Below are 26004 nucleotides of genomic sequence, written 5' to 3'. Positions count from 1 at the left end.
AACTTGACTAATGACTAAGGCTTTATCTCTTCTACCTCATAGTCGAGGATGACTATGATTTCAAGAGAGAGCTAATGTCATAAAGTCTAATATCTAACCAACCCAAATAACTTTCTCATATTAAACTGATAATTTAGTGTGGGATAATAAACGGGAACAAGGATTAGAATATAGACATGTACTTACAGATCTATCTCAACACAGGACCAATGGTAAAGGGGTCCAACTGAGAGATGGTTTGTCAAAGAGCAAGGCTAGCTAATGGAACTTAAAAGACCTTAGGGTTAGCTTCATTAAAGACCTCCAATGGTTAGTGTTAAAACTTAGGCAAGCTAGGGCTGAGATTGAGGTGGGACCCAAACCTGAGCTCGAGGGCTTGTCGTGCTTGCTGACTAAGGTGCTTGAGGTGCTTGACATGCTTGATGACTAAGGGACTTGAGGTGCTTGTCATGCTTGATGAGGAAGGTGCTTGAGAAGTTTCCCATGCATGGGGGGTAAGGTGCTTGAGTCAAAAAGAGACCCTACAAAGGAGCGAGAAAGCCCCAAAGTTAGGGGAATTTTTGACTTAACCTCCCACTCACCCAAAGGGCACCCCCTTTCTCAAGGGTCACATGGACATATGTCAGACTCTCCCTATGCTTAGCCACATGGTGTGCTTGAATCCTATGGCTAGGCTAAAGAGGGATCCAATGAGCTTCTAGTTCAATTCAACAAATATCTATATATTTTCAAGTTCTCTCTTTCAAAGGGGTAAGGAGGACACTTGTCCAAAGACTACCCATGCGCTTGAAATGCATGGTGCATGTGATTTGTTAGGGGGAGAGGGGTCCAATGAGCTCGATGCTTGAGCAAAAAAAGGGGCTCGCCGAAAGCAAGCAAGGGGTATGCTTGGGGGGTATACACCTCTCACACACTCATTTTTTTCATTGACTCTCACTCGATGAAAGTAGAGGAACTCCACCTCCTCCTCCAAGCTCGTTGAGAAGTTGAGTGCCTACACCAACAGTCTTGGCTATGGAATGCAAATCCAACCAAGAGCCATGCTTCAATGCTTAAGCTTGCCATCTTCTCCACCTTCATTACTATGCTATTATTATGTATACTAGCAAGAAGAGTGATGATAAGTGAGGAACTATTTCTTTCTCCTATGGAATGTTTCTTCTTTCTCTTCCCTACCCTCATTCCCCGCTAGCTCTCTCCACCTTCGAAGGTGTTTGAGGCCTTGGGACCGAGCCTTGGGATAGTTAATGCTTTCTACAAATTTTATGTTATGCTCGTGATGCATGAAGCATTCCATCTTCATTGCATCACCTAGGTCACAAGGAACACAAAGATTGTATTGTACCAAGTCTCTCTTGATGGGAGAAACTATAATACAAATTTCTATTGGAGGGGGGACCGGCTCCGCATAAATCCGGTCCTCAACGGTTGTCATGTTCTCTAAACTCTCTCCTCTTGCAAAAGTATTGTTCATGCCAAGTTAACTAAGTACCATGTTTATGTTGCTGTCATCAATTAAGTTCACCCGCTATGCTCACAAAGTAATCTCACAAAAGTACTTTATCTAATTTCCTAATTCCGCTACTCTCAAATTTCATAGGCCATTTCCATTCTACATACATATATACATTTACTAGCATTTGAGATTCTAAGGGTTGGATTTTTGAAGGTTCTATATGTGTAACGTGGATAATGTTATAGATCCTAAGGGTTTGTTTTTTTAAAGTTTCTCTCGAGTTCTACGTGCTACATGGATAAGAACAACTCTTGATCCGAACACTTACAATAAACTCTAGCTACAATTGATGTCTAACCATGAAGTTTGTATAGTTGAAGGTAACAACTAGTCCCTACACTTGTTAAGATCAACTGGACCTTTCCTAGAAAGAACCTCTTCCTTTGTAATTTTATAAGATTGTTTTGTGAGGTGTCTTCAGACATAAATCATACTGCTTCTAGCCAAATTGAAACAATAAAAGTAGCAAAGTTTTCTACATGTATAGTTTGATTTAGCCCTTGAAGCATTGTTCTATATGGTTCATGCAGGGAAGGTTTATAAATTCAACACACGTACACATGCATCATGGTTACAAGTTAAGAAGGACACACCCCTACTTGGATGGGGGAGGGCTCTAGTCAACCTAACCACAAAATTTTGTTTGCCTCACACACACACACACACTTTTTGGTTGCCAAGTAGTAAACACACACTCCTAAAGTGGTGACCCTTAAACATAAACTTGAGGAGATAATTAATGCAGGTTAGCTTCGTTTGACCCATCTAATGATAAGATTTTCGGACCCAATTATCATTCTATTTTTTCACATGGTAAAACATGGAGTTGCTACAACATGGTCAATAAGGTCAGGCTCAAATTTTATGGGTGAAACATGTGTTATAATCAATAAACATGATGAAGGGAAAAAAGCATTACCGAAACAATTCACAATGGCGAGTCTCATAGGCTACTGGCAATGGTCACGAGCCTTGACTCAAGCATATAATGAGGTGTTTGTGGGTTTTCTTGCATTGCAAAACATAAGAAATGTGACAAGGTGTTCATAAGGTAGCAACCTTAGCTTGACAAATAAGCTTGAGTGTTACCTAGTAATGACAAATTTTGTTTGTGCTTTGGATTTTACGCGATGAGTAGCTAACTTGTTGTATCCACTTTAGTTGGACATCTACCGCCATTAGCTTGTCTTTGGTCATATACCAGTTACACATTCATGGGATGTTTATGTGGCCAAGTAGAGCATGTTGTATCAATAACTTTGAGGATAAAATGGGAAAAATATATCTTTGCAGTGTATTTTGATGCATGTAGAAATGTAGAGTTTTGGGGTGTGTATTTCAAGGTTTAACCTTCTTACAAGTTGTGAAAAATGGACTATGAGCTACTCATAGTAAAACTTATATCACACGTTAATCTATTTGGTCTCTATTGTACACTTGGACGAGTGGTGAATAACTAATGTTACAAAAGGTGTAACTAAAACCATATTCTTGTTGCATGAACAAAAGGTAAGAATTCCAATTTGATGTTATGGACTTGGTATGCAAAATCAAGTTTTGATATGCTTTGCTAATCATTACTTGTGTTAACATAAAAATTTGATCCATGCAAAATTTGCCAATCATGATAAGGTGTGTTCGTGATGCTCGTAGACTTTTGATGCCATGTAGCACAAGTGATCACAACGTACCGACTTATATACTACATCATACTATCTTATTGAAGATGCTAATATAGTAATGTGAGGCACCCTTCATCGAAGACATTATAACCTATCTATTTTAGGAACTAAACAATGACAAATTGGTATAGCAAGACCTCTTCTTGACCACTTGATTTACCATAAGGAAGCCTTGTGGAGATAATATTCAGTCATGGAGCTTTTGTAGACCATGAGTAGATATCTTGAATGACCGTGCTCTTATCATTGTTAGAGTGTCGATTATGCTGAAATTCTTGTTGATATAATACCCTACCACAAATCATTCATATGATCTTTATGAAAATGTGATAAAGTCGTTGTAGATTGTGTTTGAATTTGCCAATTCTATTCTAGAATGAAATGGATGGCCTAGGGCTTGTTGTTTATTTGCTACATGGTACTAAATTTTATTCCAGCAAAGTTTCCTTACAATCAAAGTCCTATACTCTCGGTCCTAGTTCATTCCTTACCCATTTTTTTTCTTGGCCTATTACACGGCTGAAGGATTTTATAGTTGCCAAAGTGCTTGCAAGAATAGGGCGTTGTTGTTTGTTCTTCTCTGCAACTACATTGCATACACCTCAAAGTTAGTGGAGATCAACTACCCCACTAACTTTGAGTTTATTGGATGTGATCTTGTTGATATGGTTTATGAAACAATTTTCCCTATGAATTCATGTCTACGTAAAGCCAATTGATTACAAAGATGTATAGATGCTTGTTCAATATCAAAGAACTTTTGACACTCTACTATGACTTGACCTGATCTTTGCCATGATTGGGGTTGACGTCTCCTTTCAAGGAAAGGGCTACAAATTTAGACTATTTTGGTGTGATAATGTAGGCCTCAACCTTAGGTTATGATGATTGAGTTTTAGATATCAACTTTTGAGAGTAAGGATGCTCTCCATTCAAGAAAGGATTTGCAACTTCACAATCAGGGTTGCGCAGTTTATTTAACTTTCTCATAGAGATCGAGATATACATCTTATGCTTTGGCTTTTGTATCGATCTTTTTAACCAAAGGCAGAAAGGGGATGTGCAAGAAACGTTTTTTGCTCCACACGACAACGCAAATCTGCAGAGCTTAGCCGAAGGAAATTTGGTGATGGTCCATTTTGACCTGCCTCTCTCCACAAGTGCTCATGCCTGTGCTTGCTTCGACTAATTTCTCCTTCATCTTATCCATGGCTAGCATGGACATGCAAGCCTCAAAATAGACCACACCCATTTCTCTCCAAAAATAGGGCCTTGGGTTGTGAAAATCTACTCTCCTCCCAACCTCTTGCCCCTTTTATAAGTAATCCTTGAGCTTGGTTTCAGGTGTAACCCTTGGCCTTATAGTTGTCATGAGCACATATTCATGCACATTCCATCATGGCTAGCATGGACATGCAAGCCTCAAAATAGACTAGACCCATTTCTCTCCAAAAATAGCTTTGATATCACGGTGAGGCCTTGGGTTGTGAAAATCTACTCTCCTCCCAGCCTCTTGCCCCTTTTATAGGCAACCCCTGAGCTTGGTTTCAGATGTGACCCTTGGCCCTACAGTTGTCATGAGCACATACTCATGCACATTCCATCACACTTTTCAACATATACACATATAGAAAAATAAAAGAGATCAAAGATAGGAGAAGCTAAAGGTACAAATATCCCTAAATTACCAACATCAGCAGTAAAACCCATGGATGGAAGTTGGTTTCACAAAGTAGAGCTTAGAGGAGACTTGAAAACAGAGAGCTCAAAATGGCATTTTGTCTAAAAGGCCCTAAACACATGATATCTCATAAGATTATGTAAGTGAGTAGTTCTACACTAGAGTGTACACTTTGGGTTAGCTCGATCATTTGAAGGGTCACAATTTGTTTTCTAAACTACAAAGTATTGTATAAGTAGTATGGGCATTGACTCTTTAAGAGTAAAGATGTTAATCCATTAAATCGTAGAGTTAGAGTTTTGGGGATCCTGTTTAGTTTAGTAGAGGCACTCCACACTAGGCGAATTTTTGGGGATCTTGTTTAGTTTAGTAGAGGCACTCCACACCAGACTCTTCTTCTTTTTAGGGACAACGTCAGTTTGGGTTTTACTCCAAATGTGGAGAGTAAATGTACTCGTGGACTTAAACACACGACACCCAAATTTTTATGTGTCATAGGCAAGTCCAACTGTTGATTGATGTGCACTGGTATGTAAGCATTCTATGTTTTCAAAAGGAATTGCTTCAAGAGTAGGAGCAATAAGGTTTGATCACTTAGGGCATTTCATTTGAGGTAGACTCTTCTATTAGTTTGACATCCAACCAAAGATCCCTTTTGGCCAAAGGATAGTCTCTTTTGAGTTTTTAGCTAGCAGTCTAATTGCAATCAAACAGTTTTACAATATTCAACCTTTGCTAACGAGTGGAAAGTCAGCCCAAATATTGGTTTATTATAAGGCATTGATGCTTTTGGAAAAAGATTCTTCAAGGGGAAATGTGAGGAGAAAGGTAGCGTGGGACAAGGTCTTAGACCAAGAGGACACGGATGTGCTAAGCTCAGGGGTCTCCTAAAGATAACGGCTAGGAGCCCTGTAAAAGAAGAGGTGGCTGGGTGGAGAAGAGCACATTAGTTCGTGCTAGCCCCACAATATTTTGTTAAAGAGGTATGTTTGAGAGCTCTCTCTCTCTCTCTCTCTCTCTCTCTCTCTCTCTCTCTCTCTCTCCCCCTCGGGCCTTGGTATTTGTCTTCACTCTCAACCTTTTATGATGGCACCTACACAAGTGGGCTTCAAGCTCGCTATGTGATGAGTAAGACAATCTCAAATAGGATATCAATCATATGGGTAGAAACAAGGGAGTAGACAGGGGATGGAGGTTGCATAAGGAAGGCCACCTGGTCAAAGAAGAAGCAGGGGTGGAGCCTGCATGAAGGTCAACTGGGTAGAAGAACAAACATAACTGACCATCCTCAAAGGACATGCCAGTGTGCTTAATATTTTCAAGAGTAAGTAAATACAACACTTTCTAGCTTTGCAAGATAGAGATCTATGTGCCAAATGGTAGAGGTATTGGCATAAGTGTTTATTCTTGAGCGCAAGTATGTTACACAAGAAGCTTGGTGCTACATCAATCCAAGGGTTTGATTTTTGATTTTGCAAATCAAAATACTCTCCTTTTGCTTAGAAAGGTAAGTTATTGACACCACCCAAAGTAAAATTTCTCTCACTCGCATCACATGGAACACAAATCCAATCCAATGGGTTAGGTACGTATGAATAAGATTGACAAAATTCCAAGGGGTTGCTTTGTATAAAAAACATTTGTAACTTACCACATAAAAGAGATCAAGAGAACAATCCTCTAGGTCCAATTACAAAACTATGAGATGTCTATCTTACCATTAAGGTCACTTAGATAAGACAAAGACGCCATCCGCAAACCATCTTGTTGATGGGAGAAGTGACACAAGGAATTAAGGCAACTGTCTAATTAAAGATAGCGCACAAAAGAACCTCTCACTGTTTTTGCTATAGCGATCCTCGAATCATAAGCAAGGTTTATAGCAATGTGATGTATTCTCCTCTGTTAGGGCAAAGATAACGTGGTGCTGTTTTATATCAGCATGGCCAAATAAGGATGGGTGTGAACAGGAAAGCAACTCAAGGGTGCTTTTCCTTCAACTCTGTGTGTATAGGGACATCTAGTGAATGTGTGTGGTGTGTTAAATTGGGCTTTCTTCTTGGAGAGAGAAGAAACCCAAAAGCAGAGAGAGGACGGGCTGTTGCCGGATTTGAGAGAGAAATGGCATTTCACGTCGCGTGCCCCATAACCTGGTCTCTCCTCTCCTTCCCTCCTTCCATTCAATTTGATTGTGCGTGTATGTGTTTGTTTTGAGTGTTTGTGTGTGTAGTCTTCTCGCCATCGCTGCTCCTTAGTCCTTACTCGCCTTTCACCTATTACCGTCATCGCTCTGGCCTTCGCGTTCACTGGCTCTCTTCACCTCGCCGTGCTCTAATTTGTAGATTTCGCGAGTTTTGATGCTTCGATTTGCAAGTTTCGTCATTTCGCCTCCTCCCTCTCCTGTCTTACGAAGCGTCCCACGCACAGGGGCTTCCCGATTCACCGCTTTCGTTTGCATTGCCTGCGTAATTGGAGCTCTTCGTGTTTCGGGATGGCCACACCTCTTGTATTTCATTGTTTCATTCTGCATCTGCGTGCCTTCTACAGGCTCGCATGTCCTTCTGCAGGTTTCACCTTGTTTTCCATGTCGTCCACTGCACGTCCTTGTGGAGCATTTGTCTTTGATTATTGTTGCTATAACGACGAATGTTTCTGACCCCGCTGTCCGCGTTTCTTTGGCAGCCGAAAGATATGCTTCTGCATTGCAGGCACTCCGGCACCCCTGGTTACCCGTCAAGGCAGAGATTCTTTCCTGCAAGATGTCACGGAGTTGGAAAAGCTGCTTGCAAAACCAGCCTTTCTGGCTGCAGGTGGTGAGGAAACTGTGGAGGTCTTGGTTCCCCGCCTTGCTAAAGATCTTAAGGGCAAGAAGGGAAAGTATGGGACTGGCCAAGCTGGAGGGGAGAGTGGTGAGGACACACCCATTTCCAAAAAGGCAGTCATGCGCAAAAGGGCAACCATGGCCGCTATCGCAGTGGCAGAAGCTGCTGCCCTTGCTGAACAGGCAAAGAAAGCTGCAGATGCAGCCAGATTTGGGGTGAGATGCTTTCCTTACACATGGGTGCGAGTGAGAGTGAGTGAAAGACAAACTATACAAAGGAAGTACTATATCTTTCATGTTCAATGATTAGCTTTGTAGAACTTTACAATGGTCTCTGCATATTGTATCGTCAATGTCAATTCAGGGTGACTCCCTTCTTCACAGAAGGTTTTGTTTCAATGCGTTTGTCCAATGGGAAATGTTGGATTTAAGTGGAAGGCTGCCGACTTGATAATTTTGTCATGCTGTGTTCTTTTAAGAAACATCTACTTTAGCCAGCTTTCATCGCTTTAGAAAAAGATCGAGTCATTGTTTATGAGTGGTATTTGTTTAGCAATCACAGTACACTAATTGGCATTTTGACCGGCTGGTGGTTCTTTCAGCATATGGCATCAGGAGCAACTATGAATGGCGTGAGTGGACAAGTCACTTGTGAAATTTGCTTCTACAGTGAAGTTGCAGGCAGTAGAAGAGCCGAGAGGCTGATGCCTTGCCCCAATTGCAAGAGGGTGTTCCACAGAAATTGTCTGAAACGATGGGCTGGAAATAGGGGTCATTACTGAGAACCCTCTTTTCGTGTTTCATTTATCAGGGTTAGATCATAGTTTAATAGGAGCTTGCAGTGCATGTCTGAGGCAATGGAATAAATTTGACTTTGGGTATACTAATTTGCTCTGAATATTGTCATCAGATCTGTTCAACTGGTCATCTTGGGTGTGTGGAGCTTGTAGAATTTGTGAGGTGAAATATCCGTTCTGCGTTATGATTTTTTTTTTTTCAGAGGTTTTATATTGTTTTGGTGAACGGAATTTTTTAACTTTTATTGTGCTTGTGAATCAATGTCTTAGGTTTGTAGGCGTACAGGAGAGCCAAACAAGCTCATGTTTTGTAAAAGATGTGACGGAGCAATTCATGCTTATTGTCAGCAGCCACCACTTAAGGTCTTTTCATTCTTTTTCTAATGGGAAAAAGTTCATTGTCTTCATTTATACTGATCAGGACATGCCTTCGATTGACAACAGCATGTTCCAAAAGGTCCTTTTCTCTGTCCCAAACATACTTTGTGCCATGGTTGTGGTTCTCGGGTTCCAGGAAGTGGAGTCAGTTCAAGGTAACCCTGTCAGATTCAGTTGTTTGTATAGCTGTATCTTCTGAATTATCTGTTTGCAACTAGAGGACTATGCGCTCCTCCAACTTTTAACTTTTATATTTGACTATAAAATTAGACTCCTTGATATACTTTCAGTAGATAAACCTCATTGCAGGCTGAAATTGAGTGCATAGTGTGGCCTGCTTATAGAAGCAGGGTCTTTGTTTATATTGACTCTTTTTGTTATGGGTGAAAGACAAGACAATAGGTTTTTTTTCTACTTGTGGTATGGAAGTATTTGATTGGATGCTTAATCCGGTTATTTCAAATAATGTGGTCCTTAACACTGGTAGTCTTGGGCAGGATTTCTGCACAGTTGCCCACAGATACTTATCCCACATGACATTGAAGCTTGAGAGGGGGATTTCAGGTATCACTCAAAGACCTGGGAGGGGGATACGCCTGTTGTTTAGAGATCATGGAATGCACGCATTAGTCATCTATGACGATCTCAGTAAGCAATCAGTGGCATATTGATATATGCCATTGCAGTAGCTTCAAGGAGTTGGTCCAGCTTCTTGAGTAGAGCTAAAATAACTTTCCAGATCTTTGCGTCTATTGCAGCTGACAAGCCAGGGGTTGTTTCATCTTTGATCCTTGGATAGAGGACACTTATAATATGTTGGCTTCTGGCAATGTGAACGTGGCGATATGATGTGTTTGTTCAACTCAAATCTAGCAAAGGTATGGGCAGCTTCCTACACAGTTGACTACTTATAGCTATCGATGATATGTCGCCCCTTGCAAGGCGTATAGGCCATGGAGTTCTAGTTTGTACGACTTGCACATGTTTTGTAGAACGCAACCCATAGGTGTGTGCATTCAACTTGGTCCCGATAGAGGCTCTGCACTCTCGTCTACTTATAGCTATTGATGACTTGGAGATAAACACAGACTGGGATGTATTCGTAGAGTCTTGAGAATTTTCAAGGTGATGCTTTTTTGGGTGAGCATGAGGCTGACACTAGGTTCTATCACGCATCGGTTCGACATGTATATCCAAGTTATGATAAAAAAGGATTTCTTTGTTCATTTTCGGGATCGCCCTGTTCGGAGCTCGGTTCAGGCTTTGCGTGACTCGGCAGACATTTTATACATGGATCCAAATGGGATTCTTGATAATGCTTCAAACTACTTTCATGCACTATACATTGCTTAGCCGATGATTATGCTATTTCACACTCTAGAGAGGAGGTTTGGTCTCTTGTTCGAATGTCGATGGCTCTATTCTCTATGCAAGAAATGCAAATGCAGTACTTCACCAGTACTTGGTATCGATGGTGCTGCTTGTCCTGGTGAGGATGGCAGATTTTGCAGCATTAGGATATGCGATGTGTGTCAAAGTGCAGTGGAAGGCTTAGTGACAAGGGAACATGCAGGAGATCGAAGATGCAACAAAGCACTCTGTTTATGGTGCCAATCACAGACTCTCTCCGAGAAAGGTGGTCCATGCCAACCATTGAGTCATAGCAAGAATCCTTTGGCTCATACAATTGACATAGGTTTCATGGATCTAGCGGACATGGATAGGAGTCCTTGGATCCCCTTGCTTCACATTTGCGATTGGTGGACATGTTAAGTCTATCTTGGAGCCTTGCTAATACTACTTTCAAAAGCGGCCTATTTACTACTTGTTGCTTAGGCAATCGCTACTGATTGCAATTAGCCTTGTCGGATACCTGCACTACTTACGATGGTCTCTAGGTCTTTGGACTTTTGCATGTATCGAGGATCTGGGAGGGGTTGTTAGAGTTTACGATTGTCATTCCTTGGGTTTATGTATGGATCTAGGTAGTGAGGGCTTTTTTGTGGCTTTGCTTGGCCTTTTGAGGATAGTCTCTCTTGTTTGGGTCTTGGGCATCTTGATTTAGTCCCATTTGATTGGGGAGTTCAAAAGCTAGGCTCTTCCGTTTTGGTGCGTCTCTTCTATCAACTTTCAAGTACCTTGTTTTTGCGCTAATTTTTCCTATTTAATGCTTTGTTAGTGCTAGGCTTCATTATGGCCAAGTCTGCCTTGCAGCTCTACAGTTATGACAGAAATTGAGTACGCAGATATTTGTATTGATGTATGCTCATGTGTGTGTGTGTGTGTGTGGGAGCATAGTTCTATTCAGTATTGGACACTGGCGACGTTAGTGGGGATGTGATAGTATTTGGTCAATACTACTTATGATGGAGCTGATGGTCATTTTATCTTATGATGACTGCCATGAGTCTATACCTTGCACTTTTCTTTAAAGGTGAATTAAGGCTTGTCGTGGATTCATCAAGGTGTATCTACAAACTTTTTGGGTGTGACATGGGGTGGGGGGGGGGGGGGGGGGGGGGGGGGAAGGGGGGATTGCTTATTTGCCTCACCCGTGTAGGCCATTAGACATAGGGTGTCAATTGTTCGAGATCTCTCTTGTGTAGAGGTAGCCTGCTAGGGCTTGTTCCCCCTCCCCCCCCCCCCCCCCCCCCTCTCTCTCTCTCTCTCTCTCTCTCTCTCTCTCTCACTTGATAGCTCCTGTGAGTCAGTCATAAGAGCTTTCTAGAACCATGTTAGTTGTTTTTCTCACACCTTTTTTGTTACGTGCTTTTACGGTGCGATGCTTAGAGTGGAATGTAATCGATAAATGTATTGATTGGTCCTATATGTAAATGTTGGCCTTCAGAGCACCCTAATAGAACTCACTTTCTTTCTTCTTGTGTCTTTGGCTCTCTCCCTCTCTTTGTGCGGTCCTCCTCTTGCTGCCATGCTCTAATTTTGTGTTGCACAAGAAAATTTACAAGTAAGGTCTTTCCAAGTTGTTTAGTTTTAGACTATTCCCATTAAGTAAAAAGGTGGAAGAGTTTCAAGACTTGGGTACTCAAGTTTCTACTTAGTTAGCTTCCTAGTGGTGCTGTAATCGGACGGACACCACGTGCCAATTGAAAGAATAGACTGAGATAGACATTTAGCACTTCAAACAGCTCAACAGGAAGAAAGAGAGAATCCACAGGAGACACGGAGCGGTAGAGTTCCACGCTCAGAATGAAATGGCCCCAAACGATGGCGCCCCTTTTGGTATTTCTTTATATTGCTTCAATTGGGTACAACTTCTGTGGCTATGCCGGAGAGTGAGCTGATGTAACGGGATGGGCACCACGTGCCAACGGAAAAGAACAGATTGAACAACTTTAAGCACTTCAAATAACAAATGAACTGAAAAAGATGCACGACACACGAGACAGGGAGTGGCGGAGTTCCACCCCAAGAGAGCATTGGCCCCAAACCCTGGCGCACCTTTCTGTATTTCTTTTATATTGCATCAACAAGATACAACTCCTATGGCTCAGCTCTACATCTCTTGTGGGTAGAATGCCAGAGTGAGAGTACATGGGTCATATTTAAAGGCCCTTGGCCTCTAAAAGCAGTTTACATGAAAAGCTTCAAGTTCTAAAAACGTACGGTCCCAGAAGCTAGCTCTAGAGGGGCTATCCGTACTTTTTGCCACGTCATCAATTGCTAGCGCAATTCGCGGAAGTCCGTATAGACTTCCACGTCATCAATGTAAATCACGGGCGTCCGTACAACTGCCCCATCATGATGTTTTTTACGCCAGGCTGTTGTGTGTGTGTGTGTTGGTCCTGCTTTAGTTATAGTCTTCAGGTCACTTGGCCCCCATCGGACAAGGTCTTATAAGTTGGTGAGAACTACTTAAAAAATAGGCCTCTCAACAAGACTTCAATAACTCTAGGCGGAGTATTGTGAACCGTGCTCCACGTCTCTTGTGTATATGCTTGTAAATATTTTCCTTCTTAGTAATTAAGAAGATATTTTTGTTTGGGGGAAACTTGGGGACACCCCATCTTCTGGTCCCTAATAGGCTGCTAGCTCAGTTGCTCCGTCTCCCCTCTCTCTCTCTCTCTCTCTCTCTCTCACACACACACACACACACACACACACACACACACACACATACACGCTTCTAGTTAATGATTTAATCAATTTCATATTTTTGGTATTGTTGTATGCTTCTGCTCACCAAAGATGTGTGCGCACATCTATGTATAAATAGATAGAAGCCTGGGTTTATATGAACTTGTTGATCCACACCTGTATTATCATATAGTGTGCGCATGTATGCCTGTATTTTTGGATGTACGCATGTAGGTATGCCCATATGTGTGTGTATGCTCATTTGTATATATAATCTTCAACTAATTGACATCAACATTTTTGCGATCGCAGGTGGTTTCTTGAGTATACTATGTGTGATGCTTGTGGAAGACTCTTCATTAAGGGGAAGTACTGCTCTATCTGTTTGAAGGCAAGTACTCGTCTGGTTCTAGTTCTGTTGCAAACTGACTTGCCTTTAGGTCGGCATTTGTTTATAGCAGTGTATAGAGGAGGCAAACTGTCTCCTTTTTGTTTTGATGCAAGTTTGATTGTCTGATTTTGAAATAACAGTAGTTTTCTTTTGGTCGATTTGATCATTGAATGCATTCTACTTGTTTTGTTTAGTGCTAGGTTTAAGTATGGGCGAATCTTCCTTGCATTTTTGGGGTGATGAGAGAAACTTAGGACGCAGATCTTTGTATAGTCATGTGTGTATCAAGAGTGTGTGGGTGGAAGCATATTTTGATACCAGTTTAAATCCACAATGCTAGTAGTATGTTTTACTGTTTTGTCAATATTATGCATGATGGGGCTGATGATTATATCATTTTGTGAATGACTATGATGAGTTTCTAACTTGCACTTTTCATTAAGGGTGAATGTTCCTGCATTACTTAATAATAAGTACTCTTAAAGCCACCAATCAAAACAAACCTGGTTCCACTATTGAGATGCAAAAATCATTTTAAGTAACATGTTTTTTTCAATAAGTGAAATTTCCATGGCAGTTTTCCTAACAGCGACACAAAGGTCTCAATTTAGACCTAGTGTTTCAGTTCAGTATTATATAGAGCTTAGAAGCACAAATGTAAATCAATATTTGAAGTTCTATGTATTAAAAACATTTAAAGAGGGAGATCTGAGATCAATGAATTGTTTCAATTGTTTCCAATGACTTCTTTACAAAACAGTTTTTTGGTCAGGGTCTGTTGGAAAACTACTACGGTACCAACTTTGCTAGATGAAACTTTCACTTCTACACTTAAAAGCATTCGGAGCCTTTGATGATACTTGTGCTACTAAAAGTTATTTTAGGCTATTGTAGCTGATTAGTGCGGCCTTTGATGATACTTGTGCTACTAAAAGTTCTTTTAGGCTCTTGTAGCTGATCAGTGCGGCCTTTCTTTTGTTGTGGGCATTATTGCAGGTATACCGAGATTCGGAAGCATCTCCAATGGTTTGTTGTGACAATTGTGAGCATTGGGTCCATGCACGTTGTGATAATATAAGGTACCAATAACTTCAATGTTAATGCCCAAGAGTTACTGAGGTTAAATTTATGGGCTGGTTGTATGTAATTTTGAAACTTGTTTTTAACATCACGGCATTCCCAAAAACAGTATGGTATTAGCGAATGCGTGTCTTGAAGTTTTTGTAACTGAGCCAAATGAATGGCCTTCAAAGCTCAGCTGAATTATGGTTGACTCAATTATCATTTTGCTTTTGGCCCAACAATCCCACGTTGAAGATCTTCTTCATGTCTTTGAGTGAAAGTGGTTGAACGACTTTATTATTGGACTTTGTGCAGTGATGAAAAATATTATGAATTCCAGCTAGACAACAATCTCCATTACACATGCGCTGCTTGCCGTGGGGATTGTTACAAAGTACTTTTCTTGCTTTGCACTTAGTGTTATTTAGTTACAGAGTCACGTGGAAAAAAATTGAGGGTTTTGCCTCTGCTTCTTAGGTCAAAGGGACAAATGATGCAGTTGAAGAACTATGGAGGAGGAGAGATGCAGCAGATAGAGATTTGATACTTGAAAATCAGGCTGCTGCAGGGCTCCCTTCGAAGGATGAGAACATGAAGCTCTGCCCCTCTGATGATGAGGATGAGCACAAGGATTCAGAAGCAAATCTGTCAAAGAAGACAGCCAAACTGTTGACTGTGAAAGGGAAAGACCAGGATGGTAAGCCTTTCACCAACGTCGAGTCTCAAAAGCGTGTCATGGAGGAAGTTGACACAAGTGGAGGGAGTGGTGTCATCAAAAGGCTGAAAATTACGCTGCCTAGTTCAAACACGAGTAAGTCTAAGGATTTACATCATTACAAGGGTGATACAGAGGTTTTAGCACCATACATTAAGGCTGAGGAATTTAGCAGCCACACCAAGAACCCTATTAAAAGTGTAAAGTTTGTTGACAATGCAAAAGCTGCAAAAGAGGCCACCAACTTCCTTTCTCCTCAAGCAGAGAAGAGTGGTGTTTCAAAACCAGGCATGAAGATTAGCCCAATGTCAGCAACAACAGATTATGTCAGGGAATCTCAAAGTCCTTCTGAGGAGTCTCGTTCGGATGAAGATGGTTAGTCCTGCTACGTTACTGGCTTTTTTGTTTTCAGTGAGTCCTTTGATTCAGTTGTCAGGACTGTTGCTTTGTCGTCATCCTTTGTTACATTTCTTTGCACAATCCTGTCTGTATTTCCTGTTTTGAGTCTTGACAAGTTGCCAATTAACTGGTTTACTTGATTGTTCACAGGCTCTGATCGGAATAGTGACTTCTCACAGGAACTGAGAGACAGACACTTTGATGAAGCTGGCAGGTCACAGAGCACACATGCAGGTAAATTAGTCGTTGCTAGATATCTGAAAGTTGATCATGCTTCAAGTGGTTAACTCCTAACTGGATTGGTTGAGTATTGATGTTGTTTCATTGAGATCAAGTAGCAAAAATCTGCACATTTTGATGTCTTGGCTGGTAGGAGATTTTCAGTGGCTAAGGATTGCTAGAAGGAATTTGTGCTTCAAGTTGAAATTTTAATTTCCTTCACATTTGTTGGGCAGCCTAATTGCCATTTCTAGTGCTAGGTTTATCACCTCTCTCTATATTGGGACTCCTAGGCGCTCCTAAATTGTGCAGGTATGTGCCATCTGCAGTAGTGCCTCTGTGAGTAGCATATAGGGCATTGTTGTCTTATGGCATATGGAGAATTTTTAGAAGTTTTGGAACTTAATTCTTAGTCCCAAAGGGCAAGTAAGAGCATTTTGATTGTCATTGGAGCATCAAAATACTCGTGGATCATAAGATTATTTCTCTCAAGTGAAGAGCAAACAATCTCACTGTAGCAAGCTCCTCCTCGCTCTCCTTCTAACTGGGTCCCATACCAGAATCAGACAGTATGCTATATAGTTTGAAGATGGATCAGCTGCCCTTATGGGGCCTCATGATGAGATCTGAGCAACACTATGCCTCTTTGGAAGATTCTTGCGAAATTGTTTCATTTTGATCTACTAGACTTGGTCAACGCAGGTATTGGTCTTATTACTTTGGCTTTGATGGAGGGGGCTACCTTGCAGTCAGCTTGTTTAGCATCACGTGTATGTTCACCTTGAGCTATTTGTGGTGTTTCTTATACGAGAGATATATTTCTAGCGCCCGAAAGAGAGAGATAGGAGAGGAGGTGATCCCGTAGCGGAGTGTGCCCTGCCCTTGCAAGCTTACCTTCATTATGGCATATGGAGAATTTTTTTTGCAAGCTTAATTCGAAGTCTCAAAGGACAAGTAAGAGCATTTTGATTGTCATTGGAGCATCAAAATAATCATGGATCATAAGATTATTTCTCTCAAGTGAAGAGCAAACAATCTCACAGTAGCAACCTCCTCCTCCCTCTCCCTCTAACTGGGTTCTCCATACCAGATCTTCATACAGTATGCTATCTAGTTCGAAGATGGATCAGCTGCCCTTATGGGGCCTCATGACGAGATATGAGCAACACTGCCTATTCTTGCGAAATTGTTTCATTTTGATCTACTAGACTTGGTCAACCTGGGGGCTACCTTGTAGTCAACTTGTTTAACATCACACATATTTTCACCTTGAGTTATGTGCGGTTGTGGTGTTTCTTATACGAGATATATATTTTTAGTGCGCGAAAGAGAGATAGGAGAGGAGGCGATCCCGTAGCGGGGTGTACCCTGCCCTTGCTTGCTTGCCTTCACTTGCGCTTGTGCTTGCCCTGCCTAACTTAGCTGCGTTCTCTTGTGTCACAACTCCATGAACAAAGGAAACACTTTTCGAGTCGGACAATAATAAATTTCCTATCAATCAAATACAGCTGAATTAATAGTAGTGCAACCAATGAAACTATTGGTGTAATAAACTGCTGACGTGTCAAAGCCTAAAGAATGGAGTCAACTTACAGATGTGGCCGAGGGGCCTAAACCCTAAAAGTGCAGAAACCCTAATTCTGGAAACCCTAACCCTAAAACCTGCAAACCCTAATTCTGCTGCCAGAAACCCTTAAACTGCAGAAACCCTAACCCTAACCCTAAGGGCAGATTTCCAAAAATTGTGCTGGCATGATGACGTGGCAGGCTGTACGGATTTCCATGATTTATGCTGACAGCTTTTTAGCTTTGCTTTTGGACCAGAAGCTTTTAAGTTTAAGGCTTTTTACTGTAATTGCTTTTCAAGCCAAGGGTCTTTAAATATGAGGCTAGGGCTCATTCTCTGGCATGCTTCGGTACGAAGGTGCAGAGTCTCGAGTACCGGCTTGTACTGTGTTGATGCAATATAAAGAAATACCGAAAGGGGCGCCAAGGTTTGGGGCCAATACTCTCTGGGGTGGAATTCCACCACTCCATGTCGCGTGTCGTCTCTCTCTCTCTCTCTCTCTCTCAGTTCAATTGTTATTGAAGTGTTAAAAGCTTGCTCAGTCTGTTCTTTTCTATTGGCATGTGGTCTCCGCCTTGTGACAATTGGTGAGGAATGCTTAATATCACAAAGTTGGTTGGAATTTGAGAGGTAACACGTTTACAACTAGCTACATGATCGGAATGGATGCTTTTTGTTACGTCCCCAGACATCAGGATGGGCGCATGTAGTTATGTCTTGCTAGTGTGAACCTGGCCCTTTGGTTATGAACTCCTATAAATAGGACTTGTGTCACAAACTGCTGACGTGTCAAGCCACTGAAGAATGGAGCAAACCTATAGATTTTGGCCGAGGAGCCTAAACCCTAAGTGAAGAAGTAGAAGCAGCAAAAGAAGTTTTACCCACTTACAGAGTCTTGCCGAGTGGTCGATTTTTAAGGATGTTCTCACCAATGGCCCTTTGGTTATGAACTCCTATAAATAGGACTTGTGTCACAAACTGCTGACGTGTCAAGCCACTGAAGAACGGAGCCAATCTACAGATTTTGGCCGAGGAGCCTAAACCCTAAGTGAAGAAGCAGAAGCAGCAAAAGAAGTTTTACCCACTTACAGAGTCTTGCCAAGTGGCCTATTTTTAAGGATGTTTCCACCAACTTATGTGGCCTTGTTCGATGGGGCCCAAGGGACCTAAAGCTTGTGAAAAAGGTGATGACATGGTAGTTGTATTGACACCCGCAATTTACGTTGATGACGTGGCAAGCTGTACGGACTTTCTGCATTTTACATTGGATTGTTGACATGGCAATTGTACGAAACTCCCTGTTTTGCGGTGGCAGCTTTTTGGCGCTAGAGCTTTTTAAGACCAAATGCTTTTGAGTTTGATGCTTTTCATGTAATTGCTTTTCATAGGCCAAGGGCCTTTAAATATGTGCAAAGGGCTTAGTCTCTGGCACTCTTCCGGGTGAAGGTGTAGAGTGCGAGTATCGACATTGTACTGAGTTCAAGCAATATAAAGAAATACCGAAAGGGGCGCCAACGTTTGGGGCCAGTGTGCTCTCGGGGTAGAACTCTGCCACCTCCTGCCTCGTGTGCCGTGCACTCTCTTTCTCTCTCTTTCAGTTTGAAGTGCTAAAAGTGTGCAATCTATTCTTTTCCGTTGGCATGTGGTGTGCGTCCCTTGTTACAGTGGTATCAAAGCTTCATGCGTGTGCTTTTTTGAAAGCATACTGGTCCTACCAAAGAGTAGATAGAGCAAGATGGCACTTCCAAAGTTCACTGGAAATTTTATTTCAAGAATCTTCGTGTCTCGACCCCGGACTTATTAGCCACTCCCACCCTTACTTCATCGCGCATCAGGTGCGCTCCTTGCGCTCATGTCTTCATCGCTTATGACTTGGCATAAGCCATAAAGGTCACTTGCAGAGAAGGATAAAAACTTTTTTATCGAGTTGCCATTTTTCTGAGAGGCAGGTATGGAAGGTTCTAAATTCAAACTTTACTATCCTTTGAATAGTCCCACAGTACCTAGTCTCATCACTATCTATGTCAAAGTTTCCCATGATGCCACAATCCATGGTGGTTTGACACTTCTCAATGTGGCATGTGCAAGAGTGCCATGTAGTGGTGTATGTCTGTAGCTACCAAGCCACACACTCCAAGGACTGCCGAAGTCGTATAGTTTCTGGCAGCTTCTAGTAGAGTGGGGTATCTTGAAATGTTTGCCACGGAAACCCTTGCAGATTATTACTTGAAATTTCTCGACATCTCGCATCAGGTGTCTCTTCCCGAGCTAAAAACCTTGGAGGTCAAGTGTGATTACCAGGTCTTGGGACTAACATCACTGCGACAGCAACATTGTTTGTCGAGGCTTGTTTCGGCTATTTAAAAGTTTATGGACCATGCCACAGATGGCTACAATCTCATGGAAGAAATCTTGGTGCAAGTTTCAGGATCGAAAGCTAGTCGTCTTTTCGAGCTCGATTGATGTCGAGATTGCTTTTTAAGTTTGAGTTCTGTTTGAGAACTTGTTTGGTGATCCTGTTTGGAATTTGTTTGAAATGGATGTTTTGAACCTGTCTTAGTGCCGATTTGAACTTGGTTTCAATGATTGGTGATTTTACTCACGGGTGGACTACTAAGAAATGATGTTTGAGAATGCTTGTTCATACTCATGGCCCGGACCCTTATGATTATTTGCAGGGGGAGTATTGAATGTTTGAAAAGTGCTGTTTTTACTCATGGCCCGGACTCTTGTGGTTATTTACGGGGGGAGTATTAAGAAGTTTGAGCAGTGGTTACTCTGAGCACTGCCAAATGACGAGGGTGCGGTCTGGGGGGCGTTTGGTTGTTAAAGGCCTCCCTCTATATCTCCCGGCACGGACCTTTGTAGGTTATGTGGGAGGAGTGATGAGGGAGTCGTTGAACAGCTCATGGCCCGAACCTGGATGGTTATTTGCGGGGGGAGTGTTCATCGGCGGCTTTATGTTTCTATGTCTTGTAACATGCATATGTGAGCATTTGTGTTGCATTGTGATGTGCCCATCACTGAACATTCCTTATTGGATGAGGTTTTTCTTGGAAACCAACGACCAAGGATGTCAAGAGCTCCATAGTGGAATGAGACGCCTTGTTGGATGAGATTCTTCTAGGATGTCACGTGCACATCTAACCCTATGTGCATGTGGACAAGCTGTTCCTACTGCTAGGGTTTAGGTAGCCTAGGAAGTGTTCTGGCAACCTTGTGAGCCTGTATGCAAGCCGTGCATGTCCAAGCATTTAGAGTAGCTGCATACCCTCTGATTGCACAACCCATAGCATGAGCATTTCCCATCATAGGAACCCATTTCGAGACTGCATATGAAACACCCTAATAAGTCATTTAATTAATAAGCGACTTCCATTTATTATTTACCAGAATCATGGGGCTATCTGTAGCACTGCTTGACCCACTTGTTGACCCTTGGAGGGGGGTTTGGGACCTCATCTGGTGTCGTCTCTTCTTTCTCTCTATAGCACTCTCTTGCACTTGCACTCGGAGTTTTTCATTCTCTTTGTTTTGGTCATTGTACATTCTCTCATCAAGTCAAGGAAGGCTCTCTCTTCCCGTTAGTAAAAGAAACCTGAGCACCCACTGATCACTTATCTTGAGTCATACACCATCATTCACTTCTGCTACACATTACATTGGTATCAGAGCTCTTTGGCAGTGTTCGGCATCATCACTCAAGGAAAGAAGCACAAGAACCACAAGAAATGTTTTTGCTTGTTGTGGTTGCACGTAACCCAAGAACACTTAGGCGCGTTGATCCCTAATCTATGTTTTTGAAGAATTGCAGGTAACCCAAGAAAGAAGGGCTTGTCCAGCCTCCCCTGTTCCTCTTTTCCACTCGTTGAGAGCAAACCTTGGCGGTAGGTCAATCGATGTGAGGTGGGAAAAAGTAACCTTGGTGTGAGCGCAAGGCCGCCAAGGGGTGGAAGGTGCACCCGCAGGAAGGAGTTGAGCTTGGGTAAGAGAAAAGCCTTCTTAAATACAGATTCAAGCCAAGAACTCAAGAACCTTACGAACCTCAAGAACTCAAGAACCTCAAGAACCCAAGAACCCCAAGCACTCAATGCATGGTCATCACTTTAAGCGGAATGGATACCTTGCGTGAAGGTGATGAGAGTGGAGTTGGAGGAGAAGAAGTTTCTACACCAGGAGGATTGTTTACCGATCCCCCCCCCAAATCCCCATCTACGCCACGGATTGCATCAAATTCTATGGAGGCTTTGGTCAAGTCGATGATGGAGATGATGCTACAACAAGAGGTGCAATGCGCCGCCATGAAAGAAAGGAGGACAACCATGGAGCGTGAGCGTGAGCAAGCACGCTTAGCGATCGAAAAAAGAAGGGCAGCTATAGAGCTCGAGCGTGAGCAAGCACGCGAGGCTCAACGCATAGTGGCTGAAGAGAAGTGAGCGGCTATGGTGTTAGAGCGAGAGGCGTAGAGAGACCAACGCATGTAGGAGTTGGTCCTATAAGTACTCTCCTCAAAGACCGAGCCACTCAAGGAGGTCGGTGAGTCACCAGGTAGCATAGGTAGAGACGGAGATTCCAACAATCCAATCACTGAGAAGTTGACGTTTAGTAAGTATGATGGTAAGATGGATGCTTTTGTGATTCATTCGTGGTTGCATCAATTTAATACTTACTTTGCGACTAACAAGAAAACAAGCAACAATAAAGTGTTGACTGCTGTCATGTATCTAGTAGGTGATGCCCTAAATTGGTATCAAGCTTTGCAGGAGTCACAGTTGGTTGAGCATCTTGAGCATGCCGAGCAATGTGTACCCCTCTCAGTTGGGGCGACTTCCAAGACAAGCTCAAGGCTCGCTTCATCCCACCACAATACCTTGATTGGTAAAAAGAAGATTGGCGTGGTCTTAAGCAAAGTGGATCCCTTGTTGTGTCTTTTTCTAACCGTATATTGTAGCTTGGCGTTCAATTGCGTAAGTCGGATGAGGATCGTAAGGAGGCTTTCTTCTTTAGGTTAGACGAGTACATCAAGTGTGATGTGGAAGTTTTCAGCCCTTAGGACTATAATTATGTCATAATCACCTTCGCGCAAGAAATGAAGCACAACAAGGGCAAGCCGAAGGAGAACAACTTGAGTACTTCTCAAGACCAACCGAATGGTAAGCACAGTAAGACCATTGGTAAGCATAACCGTAATTCTTCTCCTCAATCTTCTTCTATACCTAGAGCACAAAATTCTCACAATGATGATAAAGAAAAGTCTAAAACTCAGGACACTCCTAAGTTGACGCCTGATGAAAAATCTGCTCAAGGAATTTTAGGAGGTAGGCTAACGACCCGTATATACAGGAGACGTAAGATGTTTTCAATGTCACACTAAAGGTCACTTAAAACGAGTTTGTCCTAAGGAAGCACCTAAACAATCCACAAAAGCCCACAGAATTCACATCATCTGTGAATGCACTTAGTGAGAACACTAATGTGTCCCGAGTTTCTCATGATCATGTAGATGAGTCTCTCATGCAGTATTATGGTCATGTGAATAGTCAACGCATTGTGATCTTGTTTGATTCGGGTAGTATGCATGATGTGATTAGTGATTCTCTCGAGAAGAGCGCCGTTTAGAAGCTGTTCCAATAGAACCCATTGTGATCTTTGGATCTGCTCCTGGCATGCACTCTTCTTTCACGCATGAATGTCTTGATGTGACAATGTTAGTTCAAATTGTCGGTTTATGTCGTAGATTTGTGATTTCTTCTCTCAAAGGATGTGATTTGATACTCTCTCTCACATTTGAAGGAGCACCTCTCGTGGTCCTTCACTGTGACAAGAAAATTCCATTTTTGCCATTAGTCTCTCACTCTCATGTTTCGGATAAAACACGTAGTTTAATTGTTTCTCTTAGTACACAGTCTCACAGTCTAGAAAAGCATGAGTCATTGCATGAAAAGAACTCTCTTGCTGCCATGTCTTCTTTGAAACACGACACACATCTTTTGCATGATAGAACTGTGATTGTTCGTAAGGATCATCAAGTCTTCAAGTTGCTCCAGTCTGTATCGAGTACACCTTTGGATGACCGTCGAGCTAGATGGTTCCAGTCTTTTGAGCAATTTGGTGGTTTGGATGATGATGTTTCTAGTGAAGTCAACCTCATTGCAGATACGATCAGTCACGCAGGACCGATCTTGGCTCTTGAGTCGAGGTTCAAAGAACCCATTCGGGAAGTATTTTGTCTTCACATGATTAGTCAGTATGCATTGTCCAAGTCTCTCATTCGTATGTATTGTTCAAGTCTCTCATTCGTGATGGTCTCTTGTATTTTCGTCAATGTCTTTATGTGTTCCCTTTTCAAAGGCATGCCGTATTGCACGATGCACATGATTCACTCACGGATGAGCATGGATGTATGCAGAGTACTCTGGAAAAGCTAAAGAGTTTGCATTCAAGGAATTTACAATGTCTCAGGATTGTCCGTTTTGTTAGTCGCTTTTGCATGTTCACTCCTTGGCATGACATAGTTAGAGAAAAAGCAAGAGCACGATTGTCCATCCAACATTGGCATTTCTGTTGTGATCTGCCACACACAATTGATAGGTTTATGTCGAAAAGTCAAGTTTAGATCACAATTTTGGCATATGTTTGGTGAACCGTTTGACACTTCGTCACTTTGTTCATTTGTATACAGTCATTTAGGAAGAATAGTCTTTTTCCAGTCACTGTACATGGAACGAATATGTTTATGGTTTTGTGTTTCAAGTGGTTTCATGGATATTCCTCAGCGGAGATTCTTGAAGAAGGTGGACCCGCGACCATAGACAAAGTTAGAGCATTTGAGCTGCATCAGATCATTCTGTGTCGCTTTCGGTGCGGCTCAAAGAAGCAAGCATTGTAGTATTCCATGAAGTTTTAGTATCGCTTGAGCCACGTAGTAGAGTGGTTCGGCGAAGAGTACTTCGCAGGATCCTAGGAGTTACTGGTGGACTCCACGGACGCCATATAGCTCGGTACTAGTACCTTACATTGAAAAGGGGGGGATGTCACGTGCACATGTGGCCCTATGTGCATGTGGACAAGCTGTTCCTACTTCTAGGGTTTAGGTAGCCTAGGGAGTGTTTCGACAAGCTTGTGAACTTGTATGCAAGCCGTGCATGTCCAAGCACTTAGAGTAGTTGCATGCCCTTTGATTGCACAACCCTTAGCGTGAGCATTTCCCACCATAGGAACCCATTTCGGTGACTGCATATGAAACACCCCTAATAAGTCATTTAATTAATAAGTGACTTTTTTATTTATTATTTACCAGAATCGTGGGGTTATTAGTAGCAGACAGCTATGGAGGGAGACTCAAGGGGCCAGTAGAGAGTAGAAGAAGGCAGAGACACAAGGAGGTAGGCACCCAATAGACAGGCAACACCTTAGGCTTCTCTAGCGTTTTCTCAAGAATACCCACCGTTTTGCATCTAGCAGACCAGCGTTTTCAGCATTGAGGACCGGCTTTTTTAGTTTTCAGCCCTTAGTCTCGCCGTACCTCACCCCCCAGTAGCAGAACCTCTCCGCATACTTTCTCTTCACAACAGATCAAATAATGTTTTCAGTTTTCAGCCCAGATCGGCTAGCGTTTTCTGTTTCAGCCTTATGCAGTCAGCGTTTTTGCATTCCTCAGCCTTCCGGGGCTTGGCGATAGCAGATCAGCCCTTGCCTTGCAGCAGTAGCAGATCCACAACAGGAGATCTTAGAGTTTTCAGATTTCAGCCCATTGACAAAGTCGTCGTCGTTGTCGTCGACATCATCATCGTTGTCGACATCATCATCGTCGTCGTCGCCATCCAAGTACCACAACACATAGTTACAAGGGATGGAGGGGACGAGGCTTAGGAACGTGGAATGGCCATAACCGGGCCGGGGACGGAAGGGAACGGCAGGGAACGGCCGACCGAGCATCCGATCGACGGGAACGCAGCTAGCCGTACCGGGGACGGACCGGAGACGGACGGAACAGCAGGGGATGGACCAGAAAACAAGTAACGGTCGAATTTTTTAAAATTTGAATTTTTGTCCATTTTAAACGGACAAAAAGGCAGCCAATGTCTGTTTTTTTGGGGGGGGCTCGGGAGGCTATAAAAGCACCCTTGGGCCTTTGGGTCTCTCAACTTCAATCAAGGCTCAAGTGACAAGCCTCTCCTGTCTACCGTCTACCTTCGGGCCTCGGTAAGCTCTACCCTTGAGTCTCGCTACGCTCAAGCTCTACCCTTGAGTCTCTCTACCCACTTTCTCGCTCTTCTACCCTCTCAACTCTGAAGCTCTCCTTTACTCTCTCTCCACACAAGCTCTCCTCTACTCTCTCTCCACCATCATGTCATCTCAAGCTAACTCCACTTCTCAAGCCGTGTAAGGTGCAGCGGAAGTGAATGTTGAACTTTGCTCAAGATGAGTGCTCCGAAGTGTGCTCAAGTTCCTTTTTTTTACGAAAGGGAGAGCCTTCCGTTCCTCTAGTGAGAGTGTATATCTTTATTTGCTGAATCTTGACTCTATGTCGGTGACGATGTTGATGGCGACGATGCGACGACGACGCGCTGAAAACGCAGATGCTGAAATCTGCGTTTTCTGGGCTGAATCTGCAAACTTCGGCTGATCTAACTGTGCGGCGAGGATTTGCTGCGGGAAGGTGAGATCTGCGAGGTTCG

The 26004-nt window shown here is 42.6% G+C and overlaps 1 protein-coding gene across 2 annotated transcripts in view; it reads left to right on the top strand.

Annotated features, from left to right (window-relative positions):
- The first annotated feature begins 6874 nt into the window (after positions 1 to 6874).
- LOC147437949 (uncharacterized) overlaps positions 6875 to 26004 on the top strand; it is a 28079-nt gene continuing 8949 nt past the window's right edge. The window contains exons 1-11 of one of the 2 annotated variants that reach the window (XM_086487341.1): positions 6875 to 7032; positions 7562 to 7916; positions 8303 to 8471; positions 8611 to 8660; positions 8768 to 8860; positions 8942 to 9030; positions 13283 to 13361; positions 14358 to 14440; positions 14739 to 14817; positions 14901 to 15513; positions 15688 to 15771. In XM_086487341.1, the coding sequence (XP_086343467.1) occupies positions 7001 to 7032; positions 7562 to 7916; positions 8303 to 8471; positions 8611 to 8660; positions 8768 to 8860; positions 8942 to 9030; positions 13283 to 13361; positions 14358 to 14440; positions 14739 to 14817; positions 14901 to 15513; positions 15688 to 15771 (1726 nt within the window). In that variant the 5' untranslated portion in view covers positions 6875 to 7000. Of the gene's footprint in view, positions 7033 to 7058; positions 7447 to 7561; positions 7917 to 8302; positions 8472 to 8610; positions 8661 to 8767; positions 8861 to 8941; positions 9031 to 13282; positions 13362 to 14357; positions 14441 to 14738; positions 14818 to 14900; positions 15514 to 15687; positions 15772 to 26004 lie in introns of those variants that run through there. The other variant, XM_086487342.1, reaches the window with a different exon arrangement.

Source organism: Adiantum capillus-veneris, chromosome 17, assembly GCF_014529385.1.
Source record: "Adiantum capillus-veneris isolate H3 chromosome 17, ASM1452938v2, whole genome shotgun sequence".
NCBI classification, from domain to species: Eukaryota; Viridiplantae; Streptophyta; class Polypodiopsida; order Polypodiales; family Pteridaceae; genus Adiantum; species Adiantum capillus-veneris.
This window is presented reverse-complemented; position numbering and strand designations above follow the sequence as displayed.